We start from the raw sequence: 13,787 nt of genomic DNA on the forward strand, positions 1-13,787 counted from the left end.
GCCACCAAGCTTTAGTTTACTCACTTCGTCGGCCTTTTAATTCAGTTCACAATTCCCCGTTCAAGTCAGTCCACACCTTCTTTCTCTTCTCTCTCCCCTAACCCCGAGTTAGGTTGATCCCCAGCCCAACCTGAGGGTTAGTTCCAGCAAGGGGTTGCCCAATCCACGCAGGCCACCATGGATCTTCCTAAGATGAAGACCTTCTCCTCGACTCCAGCCGGCAAGGTCTCTTACTCGACCATTGCAGCCCTCGCATCACCCATGCAAAGATGCATAAAAAGCGAAGGATCATTTCAGACCCGCATGAGCGAATATATTACTTGTAGTTTTGCAGCTCTTGGAAGGACATGGAGAGCAGTGGAAACTACATACTACCAAGGTTTGAATTTTATGATGTCTCAATACTGTCACTACGTCATTATGCATATGGTTCACCCACAAATCAAGAAGATTGGGGTTGGCGCCATAACCATTATTCTCCAAGAAAAGAAGCGTGCACCTAAATCCAATCAATCTCACTTGTCTCCATTTTATAATTCCAATATTTAATTTATGTCATCATTTGCTTCATGAGAGAAAAGAATCCATAGTCTATGTAGAGTTCATCCATGTCTGCCATTCGTCAGAAAATTCAAAATTCTTACTTGAGATAAGAATAACTTAAAATTTTGAAATTCTAATATAAAATTTCATTGTCAAATTCCAAAAGAGCCATTCTAAGAAGATATTATTGAGAATTCAGAGAAATTTAAGTATCTACTCTTGTAAGTTACAAAAGAAGATTGTACGATCAATAAAGGTTAGTAACTTATTGACTTTTCTCAGTAAAGGACCCTCCAAGTTTACTAAAGCGATGCGTAGCAGGCTAAGATAGTAAACCTAACCCCATAGTGCAGCGTTCACTTCATTGTCACCGAAAGGACTAGAACATTGAATCTATGGAGCACAGCAACTATCCTCCAAGTTTACTAAAGCGATCCGTAGCAGGCTAAGATAGTAAACCTAACCACACAGTGCAGCGTTCACTTCATTGTCACCGAAACGACTAGAACATTGAATCTATGGAGCACAGCAACTATCCTCCAAGTTTACTAAAGCGATGCGTAGCAGGCTAAGATAGTAAACCTAACCACACAGTGCAGCGTTCACTACATTGTCACCGAAAGGACTGGGACATTGAATCTATGGTGCACAGCAACTACCGGTATTGAGATCCCAACTCACATCAGTACACAATGCATACATAATCCAGATAGCCTTACACATCAGCATCCATTTAACCCGCACATATCACCCTTGATGCATGTGCAGACAATGTAGACCTTCAGATGCATCATTTTGACTAAAATCAACATTTTTTTGCTCATTTTCCTTCAGATGAGACTATTAAATAGAGCCTCAGCTAGGCATGACTGGGGAAGGGGGGGAACACAATTTGGAGTTGATGCAGAATAATGAGGCATATCATGCAGTTGAAGACCTGAGAATATCAGAAATAATATCTACAAAATACAAGTGACCTCAAAGAGCTCATTTCTTTTTTTCTGTAGTTCTAAGTATGCAACAAAGTAAATTACTGCTTAATGACATGACCTCAAATGTTTAAAGTCGTGGTAAATCCTACATTGGTGAGAGGAAATGAGTGGCTGGAGAAATTCAGTCAAGTTACAAGCTATCCACTAGAATGCTTTTTAAAAAAGCATGTATCAAAGTGAACTAAATTTTTACATGCCTGGAGAGACAGGAACGTTAGGATTAAGAACACAACTCCTGTGGCCCTGTAAGGTAGTGCAGGACAGCCAAACACATTTGAAAACAATCCAAGGGCAGAAAATAAAGACCCAGCCTGCCTAAATTATATTATTTATAGCATAAGTCAGATACATCCGCAGAAAAAAACATTAAAGACACAAATAATCAAATGTTGTAACAGTTGCTGGTGTGCACATCAAAACAAGTGCACTTGCTGCCATAAGATCTAATGAAATGGTAGGCTCCCATCATAGAGCTTTAGACAGCACTTGATTACCCCACTGAATAAGATATCTGCAGCTCAACCTGCAAGCATTCTGTCGCAAATCATCAAAGTAGAGGTGTCAACACACCCTCTATCCAGTCGTACTTATTTCTAGAACCTTCTAAGCAGTAGACGGTAAGTCCCCGCCAACTGGTGTCCTGAGATGGTCCTTATCCCAAAAGTTGAAAGAAACTCGCCAGATTCTGTGAGGCTGACTCAGATGTTTTCCCTGGGTTTTGAGAGGAAGCATTTCGTCCTTCAGAAGAGGGGCTGGTAGTTATAACTCGCTGTGAGGTCATGACTGGAGTATCACCAAAAAACTGTTCCAGGAACATGGGGTTATGTGAAGAGGATCCTGAAGATGAATTGGTGTGCGTAGAGATATCTAAAGTGGTGGGGCAAAAGTAGTTTGGGGAGCCCCAAGATGACAGAAGAGAGAGAGCACGCCCAGAGTCAGAAACTTCTGACAGGCTCTGGGAGGCTGGTAGAACCTCCAGGCTAGATTGGACTGTTGATAGTTTTAGTGGTAGGCCCTCCCCAAAATTGCATACAGATTCATGCATGGGCCACTGAGGCTTGTGGCTCAAGTAATTGCCAATGGTGTGGGCACCCTGCAACAGCACTAGGCCCTGATCAGACGTAGGTTGGAGTGTTGAACGAAACGAAGGCATGTTGGCATGAGAGACATATGTTAAAGATGACTGATCTAGGGCTGAACATAGCAGTGATGCTTGATCATGCTGCATGAAGTATGGATGTTGCATGAAGCTGCTGCAAGGGTGTCGGCCATCTGCAAAACCAAGCAGCCAAGAAATTGGAAATACAGGACATTATATTTGCAAGCAAATATTAAAGGCCAGCATAAACACAATGGGCAGTTGCACATTACCTCCAAGAAAACTACAAATACCTCCAGTAAAAGAAGGTATCATCTCAGGTTGCGGTTTTCGACGTCGTTCATTGTGACCCGCAAGCCGCCTTCTGCAACTCCGCTTGTCCTCATCAAACTCTCCAAGAACATGGAATCTGTAGCAGGTAAAAAGGACAACAATTATAAATTGTTGCAGAGTCTACAGACAATCAACTCTGCACAACAACGGAGTTCAAACTTCAAATATTTAGCCAGAAGAATGATAGGGGATGCACTTATAATAACTGAACTACACTTTTAACCATGATAGTGTCTAATGTGGTGGATATGTTCCAAGCCCATGATGTTTCATCATATGAGAGACAGCACTTACCACCCAAAAGATTGTACTCCACTAGAGGAGAGAGAGAACAGAATATTACATTTCAAATTTGTCTTGCGGCAATGAGCACACATATTACATCAAATGCAGCAGAATTTAAAGCACACATTCCGAAGCAAGTCTGTCAAGGGAAAACTAAGCATAATCTACATACAGCCTTACAGAGATAGGGCTTGACAAACCAAGTCCAAGACTGAGAGCATACCCTCCCAAGGAAAACCCTCCCTACATCAGAGGCATTACTCTTAACCATAGCCTTCACAACGGTATGATATACATACTGAAGCAGGCAAAGATGAAAGTTCGAGTTTCGGTGAACCTCATCAGAATACAAGTAAATTTTATCTCAACAATTACCAGCATTGGGAAGACATACCAATAGAGGCCTAATGACAGGCCTATGGAGATAGGCATAGAAATTTGTTGCCATTTTCACCCGTAGAGCAACTGACTGCCCACATAAAAGTTGTTGCATGTTATCATGAGACTAGCTAGTTACTCGGTGTTATGTACCAATGTTACTTTCTTCATCAGGTGGTAACCAGGGTAAGGCCTTTGAGGCATGGTTGCAGTGCCTTTGAGTGAATTGAAACCTTCCTCACTCAAAGGCACTACAACCACTCCACCTATCCCCTCCGACATTTCCTCGGATGACATACATGATACGTGCCGAAGCGCTGTACAAAATAAATGTAAGCTACGCTGGCCTTGTCCTCCACACCCATTTTGGTTTAATCACTAGCAGATGCTACCGAATTGCAACTGGAAAATATATAAATCTTCAGATATTTTACTCGTAATTTATTTCGGAAAGGAAGATGGAAACGGGAGACAGAAATAAGGAACTGTCAAAGTACTGAACCTGCTGCATTGTTGGCAGAAACGTTGATCAGAGTCGCCGACCTTCACCTTGCTTGCTTTAGAGTGCCAGGCACAGACTTTGTGCCTGCGGTGATAATCCCTTGCGTTGGAGAGGTCCACCTTGCATCCCTCTGCTTGACAACGGGGAGGCTGGGCACCAGGCTTTGGCTTCTTTCCTAGAGCTGTAGAGCTGGGCGCAGGTGCTTTCTTGCTGCTCCCGCTCGCTGAAGCATCCTCGAAGTACGTTCGCTTCCCGAGTTTCAAGCCGATGGAGCTGTCCCTTGCCGTTTCTAGGGTCAATCCTGCATCTTCAGTCAGTGTCTCCTCCTTCACCAGCTTCTCCTTTCCATCTAACGTATCTAAGCAGAACATATTCGTGTCTCTCCCGTAATTTTCAGCCACCTTAGTCTTTTCATTTTGGCTCCCCGGCTTCGCCTGGCTTTCGTTCATCTGCGTCTTCGCAGCCAATGCGGCCAGCTGAGCCCCCCCACTTCTTGCCTTCTGGTTATGATCAAACGACGGGGCTTTCTGGTCTGACAGCATCCCAAGGCCGAATTCTTGGACGTGCGTAGCACCAACAATGTCCGATACGCTGGAGGCAAGAGAAATGCTCCCGGTCTCAGAGCACGAGGAAGCCGAAATACTTTCTTTGGAAGCCGTCTTGTCGCCCACTGCCATCCCGTCATCGTGGATCTCCCACTCGTTCAGAAAAGGCTGCCGGTTGCTGCGTCCATGAAATGGACTGGGATTCGACCACCAGTCCCAGGACCTGCACAGGGGACCGTTGCTACGATCTACTTCGTTATTGTCTGAGCTTTCCGTGCTAGAGCTAACATTCTCCCATCCGGAATGAGGCCAACAATGATCCAAGCTTGTCCCGTCTGCCTGAAGACCGCTATGATCGGAGTACTCTGCGGTCGGGCAGGAGTGCGGACCCAGCGCGGAGTGAGAGCCACTAGGGAATGGAGTGTCGCCCATGAAGGAGAAACAGCTGATCTCGGAAATGTCGGAGGGATAGGTGGTGGAGTGGTTGCCGAGCTTGGGGATGGTGGGGTGGTCCATGTGCGAGGCAAGATGAGGCGTTTGAAGTACGAGGTGGGGGGGGGGAGGAGGTGAAGCTGGATGAAACGGAAAGGGAGGAGGAAGAGAGATAGGTGTTGAGGAGAGGGAGAGGAGGCAAGCACGAGGAGGTGGGTGAAGGGATTGGGATGATGGAAGATGGGTAGGCTCCGGAGGCGGAGGCCCTTGAAAGGGGGGGGTTGCTTGTGTTCCCGAAGTGCGAGGGAGCTGCTGCACGCTCCCAACGTGAAGGCGAAGAGACAGAAAGAGAGACACAGAGCTACAAGACACAGAGAGAGAGAGAGAGAGGAAACAGCCAGAGATCTTGTGTGCAGGGGCGTGCCTTTGCTCTGCACCAAGAGGAACCTCGCTCTTGGCTGTTGAAGTACCTTGCTTTTTGGCTATGGATCACGACTTCCTGACGCAGCAGCAACTCGAGCTCCTTGCTTTCAGGTGTGGAGACAGAGAGAGCACAGAAAGAAAGCAGAGAGAGAGAGAGAGAGAGAGAGAGAGAGAACGCACAGAAAGAGAGAGGAAGATCCTCCACGACTTTCTCCTAGCAAAGCTTGGTGATCTGTAGCTCACAATGACTGATGAAGTGTTTAGACCCAATGTAGCTCACAATGCCTGAAGTGTTTAGACCCAAAGTAGCTCACACTTACTTAAACGAACTTGTCTAAGGAGGAATGTAGCTCCAATGACGAAGTGTTTAGACCCGAAGTAAGTAACTCACAATTACTTAAACAAACTTGTCTAAGGAGGCACTCACCAAATGTAGCTCACAATGACTTTGAGTGTTTAGACCCAAAGTAGCTCACAATTACTTAAACTTGTCTAACGGAGGGACTCCTTGTATTAGCTCTCTCTCTCTCTCTCTCTCTCTCTCTGGCTAGAGCTGCTGTAGCAACTGCTCCTCCCTAAGTGGCTCCTCGTTTCTGAAGATGGCACAGCAAGTTCACCTGCCTTAATCATTCATCCTCCTCCTGCTCATGCCACCTAAATTTAAGCTGCTGAAATTCCGCGCTTTTTCTACGAGGTGGAGAGGAGAGGCTCAGAGCAGTCTGAACTCGGAAGTGTGAGTGAGTGAGTCACTGTGAGTGAGTGTGAATGAATCAGTGGAGGGTGGAGTGGTGCGATCATGATTTGTTTTGGCGCTCCGACCTCGCAGACCGTGCGCCTCTGTAATCGAGTCTGGATTCCATAGCCAATGCGCCATAGCCAGACTACTCCCTCCTGGCCTCTTCTTCCTCCTCTCTTGTCGCTCAGCTCAGCACTCCTGCTGCTGCTGCTGCTGCAACAGCAGCTCCAGGGAGATTCCGTACTCTCTCGACCGTCTCTCCTCCCTTCTCACTCCATCATTTGCCTCTCCCCCACTTCTCTCTTCTCAATCAGTCTCCCCATTTCTCATCGGGATGCCGTCGCCAATTGCCCCATCGCCAAGCAACTCCCTCCGCCTCTGTCCCTACCCTTGTCGCTCACTGTTACTGCTGCTCCAGCTCCAGGGAGATCCAGTACTCTCTCACTCGCTACCGTTTCTCCTTTCTGTTTCTCGCGCGCGCCTCTCTCTCTTTCCCACTTTTCTCGATCCATGATTTGAATCTGCCGACTTCTCAGTCACCTCTTCTCCTTCACGTTCGTGTTCCACCCGACAAGCTTCTCACACCACTCAAGGGCAAATCCCACAACTCTGCAATGTCTGCATCCAATTCTCAATTCCTAAGTCCCCACGGTTTGCGTGAGCTATTACCACCTCCAGTATCTTAGAACCAAGTTGTATTATCTTTGTATAGGAGAAAGGGAGAAAGATAGGGAAGATCCCTTTCTCCCACTTGGAGGGCAAAGGGAGGGTTCAAGACTTGACCACATGAGTCGTAAAAGTTAACTTGTTGATCGGTTAAATTAATTGCAGTCAAGATCAAGGAGGCCAAATTCTGATTATGAAAGTGAGGCCCAAAATTAATTTGAGCCCTCCTCGGCACTTTACGTAATGGGCAGAGCCACAATGCTCACACGAACATATTTATTGGTGGATATCTTCTGAACAGGCTGCTTTGGATATCTTCTAAACAGGAAAGCAGCCCATTGGTTGGAATAAGAGTGCCCATCCCAATCTTGGCTGCCCATGCATGGGCAGATTTTGGGCTTGACATGGCAGCCAATAGTGTTTAAAGATCCTTAGGATGTTTACACACTAAGATGGAAGACACTTTGTGAACCAATGGAATTCCAAGTTTACACCACCCACATGAAAATCCATCCCACAAAAGTAGAGACTCCCACATAGATGGTGAGTAGAGCCCAAATATTCTCTTCTTGCACTACTCCATGCCCAAACCACCCACAAGTAGAATCATGCATTGTCTCGCTTAATACGTTTGTTCCAACTCCAACTCCTCTTGATGTGCCTGCCCCCACTGTAAACGGTTTACCATCAAAAGGCAATGAGTGTGTAAACACTCACAGACATGGTGCCCACACTCCATCCCGATCGCCCGCCCACACTGTCAATGAATTTTGATGGGCGAGCACCAAGTGTGTAGGCACCTTTAGTGTAATTTGCGTAGGCTGAAAACTAGTAAGATCTCACCCAGTCTATAGAATACCGGATAAGATTTTGAGGTAATTTAGATATAAATCGACACATATGTATGTTTTGAGATGGAAAAATTGGCTAACTTTGAGTGTGCCTTTAAAAAAGTTTTCCACTACTTCCCCATCTAATAACCCAACCCAACAACCTTGTCGTCATTACTTACCACCTTACACAATCTGAATAACTATAATGCTTGCATTACAAGCACAATAGCATCTCTAAGGGTAACTAGTTATACCTCATCATAATTGCCATGGTTCTAAGGTTGGCATAACCCATTGTGGATGCTCAAGGCATTCCCCCTTCCGACATCCTCAATCTGTGCCATTGAGAGCAAGAAAGCACCTTTTAAAATGTGAACCTACTAAAATTTTGAAGACATATCCTACCAAAAAAAATGCCACATCAATTTCCAACTACCCCCACGGGATAGTCCACCACTTGTGCCTACATTGAAACTTGCCAAGAGAATTCTTACAACACATATTAAACCAACCCAACCACTTACCCACACATGGTGAGCCACTTGCCCTTCACATCTCCATGTGCCATGCCTTTATTTTGGGCTCCTCCTCCCACATCGGCATTTGGGCTATGGTTGCCTCCCCCACCAAGAAATGGCTTCTAACTACACTTGTTGAAATTTCTTAGTTAACTAGAGCTCCCCAAGTCCTTTGTCTAATTTATAACTTGGGGAAAGATACCTGATTGTCATTACCAAGGTCAAGGGCTATGTTTGGTGGTTAGAGCTCTTGCCATGGCCTATTGGGGGAAACTCACCTCATTTGGCCCATTTTGATAGCAAAGCATTGACTTGGGGTTTCCCTTGATTTCATCATGGTTAAGAGTCAACAGTGATGTGGATAGAAACTCACATAAAAGTAAATCTAGTTTGGTTGGTGGCCCTTGCACCATGAATACAAAGGCTACACAAGCTTGCCAATTTTACCCACCCCTTCTTACATAAACATGATGGTGGCTCCATAGACATGACAATCTTGGCATTCTAGGCCATGTGGCATGCTCTCCAATTGGTGCATGCCTATACATAAGCCCCAAGGAATCGCCATTTCTCAACCCAAGCACAATCATGAAGTGAGAGGTGGCTTAGATAAGATGATTACACCATTTAGGCAAGGCATGTTCTCGATTATTCACCTCTCTCCCTTGTGCATGCGTGTATGTGTATGTGTTGGGGGGGGGGGGGGGCATCTAGGCCTGTATTTCCTTCTTATTGACATTTTCTGTGTTTTCATTACTTGTTAGCATTGCCTTATAAGCATTGTTATATCAAGCACTTTGCAAGTTTTGTGACTTTCCATGTGGCCATTGTTATAATAGGCATTTTGCAAGCTTTAAGACCATGTGGCCATTGAAAATCTGCATCCTTTAGATCCCTTCCCCCAAGTATCATAGCCCCTAGACCTTCTCTCTTTTTTTCAATGCCCATTCATAGGATTTATTCAGTATAAGCCAAAAGGAAGTGCGCACTCACATTCATGCTCTCTTCTTATTTTACCCCTTGCCACACCCAACACCCATCACCATCACAAGCCTTGAAAACACCACTCATATCCCAACCACTCTCTCTCTCTCTCTCTCTCTCTCTCTCTCTCTCTCTCTCATGGAATCTTATAAAGTGGACTTCTTAGGAAGCACCACACACTCACCTTCTTCACTCCTATGATGGGGATTTAGCCCATGTCCCACAAATGTCTTCCAACATTTCCAAGTCAACTAATCTAGTTTTTAAAGGCCATGAAACACATTGAAATGTGTAATAATCTTGTTGCATTATCTATATCAAAAGAAGGCTACTGGCTGAGACCATTCCTCTAATAGGATCCTGACTAATGCCAGTCACCATCACTAATACGATTGTGGCTTACATCAGCTTTGGCCTTCTCTTCATTGGCCCATATTTTCAGACATGTTCTGCTAATATGCATTTGAGCAACATTATCACCTTAAAGATTCACTCGACACAAGAACAATAAATAAAGAAATCCCACCCCGCCTACATGCTCTCAATATTTTATTATCGTCTACTCCCTCCAACTTGAATATGTGACGTGAGTCCTTCTTTTAGTTCTCAATCATTTAACCTGCCTCATTCTTCCAATCAATCATATTGGAGTATTTCTCAAGGACACACGAACGGTTGGTCTTCATTCCCTTGATGTACTTGTTGCTCTTTTTCTGGCCAAGTTATAAGTAAATGTGTTCATAAAAAGCACTAGATGCATGAGTCCAACCTTTCATGAGGTTGCACAAAAATGGTGGTTTACATCATGCACGCCTTTGTGTATGAACTCACTATTATAGAGAGACCAAGGCAAGCAAATGTTAAGTTTTCCTTCTTTGAAATGAGAATCAAAGCTATTTCAAGATATCTACCCAAACTATCCTTGAGATACTCAAAAACGTAATTATCTATGTGGAAGAAAATGAGCGTGGATCAACATTTTCAAAGAAACAAGCCAAACATAGTTACATACATAATTATCCCAGATTTACGAATACAAAGGATCGGAAGGAAGGCGTAGCTTCATAAGCTCAAGGTATAGGTCACAAAAATCTTTTTATACATAATGATCCCATATTTACAAATACAAAGGATCTACAGATGTAGCCCCATGATTTCAATTTATAGGTCACAAAAGGCTTTTTATGCCTTTACAATAAAGTTGGCAAATGATTTATAAGAATCATTTGTTTACAAAAGTGGTATGTGGCCATTAGATCACCAATTAGTATCTCAATGAGAATCATCTCCATCCTCTTTGGCTCCATTAAAGAAAAATATGACTACATCCCTAAATTTATATATAAGCCTAAATAAGAAAATAATATCATCATATGTAGTAACCCTCTTGCTTATATTGCAAGTAATTTGAGTTGCGAGTTTGACTGTATAAGTTGACAAGTGTGATAATGGTTGTACAAAACTATTGAGACATTCATTAGACATCATGTTCATGATGGTTTCTATATGGCAAAAAATACTTAGTGTAAAAACTTTTAGTAATTGTAACAATTTGTTGTTTCTCTACCTTACATCCTCACCCAACTATATGATCCACTTTCATTCAAGCTTTCTCATATAGTAGAATGTCAATAAAGGTCCTTTCAGGTTTAGAAGATGAATATGGAAAGCATTATGTATTTTCCAATGGTCAATCAATGTATAAGCAATGTCAATGATGCTCTATTGACAACGTGCCATTTTTTAATATCTAGATCTCTACTTTTCATTATTCTCAACTATGCATAAGCACATTCTTTGTAGGTCATATGTTCCCTCTTTTTTTTTTGCTTGTTTTGTACATCTTAACTATAGCAAAAAAAGTGAGCCATCTTTGAAGATTCACTATGAAAAATGATAGCTATCTTTGGGAGTTAGCTATGTAAATATGATAGCTATCTTTGGGAGTTCACTATGTAAAAGTTATCAAGGCTAGGTGAGAAATCATACATCTAGAATACTTATTTTTTTGGCAATTTACCTTATTTACAAATTTGTCGACCGCCCTTCTATAAATGTACTTTTCCATCCATATTTAAATTAAAATGAAAGTTATGGTACTATCTTAGAAATCTTAAAGCTTATATGAGTAGTCAAAGAAAATGTTGGGATAAGTACATTCATGTACAACGATTGATTATTACAATGCACCCCACATAAGTAGATTTATTTACAACAATGTACTTATTATAATGCAACCCACTTTGCACCAGAAACAGTACAAATTTCCTTAATACATAGATGTGTAGTTTGCTTTCAAAAATAGATGTGCAACTTATTGAGTGGATAGTCTTTTGAAAATGAAAATAGAAGCTTCTTGGTAGCCCTATTTGTTATTAAATAGAGGTTTAATTGATGGTGGATATTGATTCTTTTGATGAGGGATGAAATAAGCTAGCTTGCTAAATTGTTCGGAAGCACTCCAAAACATTTAAGAACAAACATTCATATTTGTTAATAAATAGATGTTTAATTGCCAGACTAGATTGATTCTTGCGATGTGTGACAAAATAAGCTAGCTTGCTATATAGGTTGGTAGCAATCCAAAACATATCATAACAAACATATCACAACAAGTGTTCCTATTATAAGGTTTATTTCAATGTATTGCCATGATTTGATTGGATACAAGAAAGATTTGGCTTTTTAAATAAGCCAGCTTGCTAAATAGGTTGGCAGAAATCCAAAACATCTCATAATAAACATATCATAACAAACATTCCTATTATAAGGTTTATGTAATTGTATTGCCACATGATTAATTGGGAACAAGAAAGATTTGGCTATTTACCTAGTACTTGAGACTTTTTGACATGTTAGTCATGCAAAACAAATTTGGCCAACAAATTCTCTTGATATGACGTGAAATTTGGTTCTTACATTCTTTTAACAACTTGATTATGATTTAATGAAGTGATGTATAACATAAGATGAATAAAGTTAGTCAAATCTATGAAAAGAGTAGAATATACTTCACACATTAATGCGTTTTACTTGAAATCTTACAAACTATATCTATTCATACAAAATAGATTATGCATGTAAATAGTTTACTTCCATAGCATGGTAAGGTGATTTGTAAAAATAGAATTCTCTTTAAGAAGATTATCTTATTTGTCAATTATTTTTACAACTAACTTCGCCATTCCTCTTGCTTCTCCTGGAATCCTTGCTTCCTCTAGCAACCTTGATTTACACACTAAGTGAGCATTTGAGATCTCTATGAATCAAACTTTCCTCTTGTTTCTCTTAAAATCCTTGCTTCCTCTGCAACCTTGATTTACACACTAAGTGAGCATTTGAGATCTCTTGAATTTGATTCATATTAGCAAGTCCTTAGTTACCACTTGATATATTTTTGTCTTGCCAAGGGTCTATGGGGTGGCGGTGTTTTTTTTTGTCCAACTTATTAAACGAGATATAATCAAAGGTTTAGGTTACGGTACTGTGAGATCAGTGTTAATGAAGCTAGACATGTCTTGTATTTGAATGCATATTGCTTTTTGGGACTTTAAAAATGTCCAAAATTTTCAACAAGATTTCACCTTCGTCACCTTCAACACACACCCCATTGACACAATAAACAAAAATAAACATAACATGCTTGCACACATCCACACCCACCCTTGCATGCATACACACATGCACATGTGCACATGCATGCGCGTGTGCACACACACACACACACACACACAACCTGTGGCAACAAGGGTCAAAAGCACAGTCTAGAGCAACCAACATGTGTGGAGTAGAGGCAAATTTTCGCTTGCAATACCTTGAGGTTGTATGTCTATATCTCTTCTATAGATCACTTTGGCTATTCCCATCCTAGTAGAGCTACCAAGCCTACATTCAATCTCAAGATATTACAAGTGAAAATTTGCTGCTACTTCACACACATTGGCTACTTTGGACTTTGATTAGGGGAATTTTGGACTTAGAAAGGGTTTTTGGACTAAGCCCTTAAGATGTGCGATTAGCCAACCGGCCAATGCGAAGGCTTGGGCATTAGAAGAGTTAAGGACATCATATGGGCATCTCATTAGTGGAGAGACCTCCTTTGGTCCCCACTAGGCTCCCACTTACATCCCTCTTGCCCCCACTACTTACTTGAGGGATTCACTCCCCCCCTAGCTAGTCCCCCCTATCCTTTTCCCTCTCTTGGTGGGCCTCAAAAATTGGGGTCTTGTTTTATAAATCAAAATTTTGGAAAAGTGTCCCCACCCTCGCAGGCACCTTCTAGGGGTCCCCCCAAACTATCACCATTGACTCATGACCTTCCTCTTGGCCTCTTCCTCCTCTCAACCTCCTCATCCTCCTCTCAACCTCTTCCTTCTCTTAACCTCTTCCTCCTCCCAACCTCTTTCTCTTTTCTTGCTATTGTTCTTTCTACAATGGTGAAGCACTCGCCTTCCCCTAGACCAAATATATCAATTCAATCTTTTGTGGGTCGTAGTTTGAAGGATGATAGTGATGTTT

The 13,787-nt window shown here is 42.4% G+C and overlaps 1 protein-coding gene across 1 annotated transcript; it reads right to left on the bottom strand.

The window, feature by feature from the left end:
• Positions 1-1,825: 1,825 nt before the first annotated feature.
• LOC147880342 (uncharacterized) lies at positions 1,826-6,929 on the bottom strand. Its single transcript, XM_087370846.1, has 3 exons — positions 4,133-6,929; positions 2,907-3,043; positions 1,826-2,807 (listed from the first exon to the last, which is right to left on the bottom strand). The coding sequence occupies exons 1-3, from the start codon at positions 5,191-5,193 to the stop codon at positions 2,188-2,190; spliced, it is 1,818 nt and encodes a 605-aa protein (XP_087226972.1). The 5' UTR covers positions 5,194-6,929; the 3' UTR covers positions 1,826-2,187.
• Positions 6,930-13,787: the final 6,858 nt, after the last annotated feature.

The sequence above is a fragment of the Dipteris shenzhenensis genome, chromosome 32, assembly GCF_047967505.1.
Source record: "Dipteris shenzhenensis isolate YYH24624 ecotype China chromosome 32, Dip_SZ_1.0, whole genome shotgun sequence".
NCBI classification, from domain to species: domain Eukaryota; kingdom Viridiplantae; phylum Streptophyta; class Polypodiopsida; order Gleicheniales; family Dipteridaceae; genus Dipteris; species Dipteris shenzhenensis.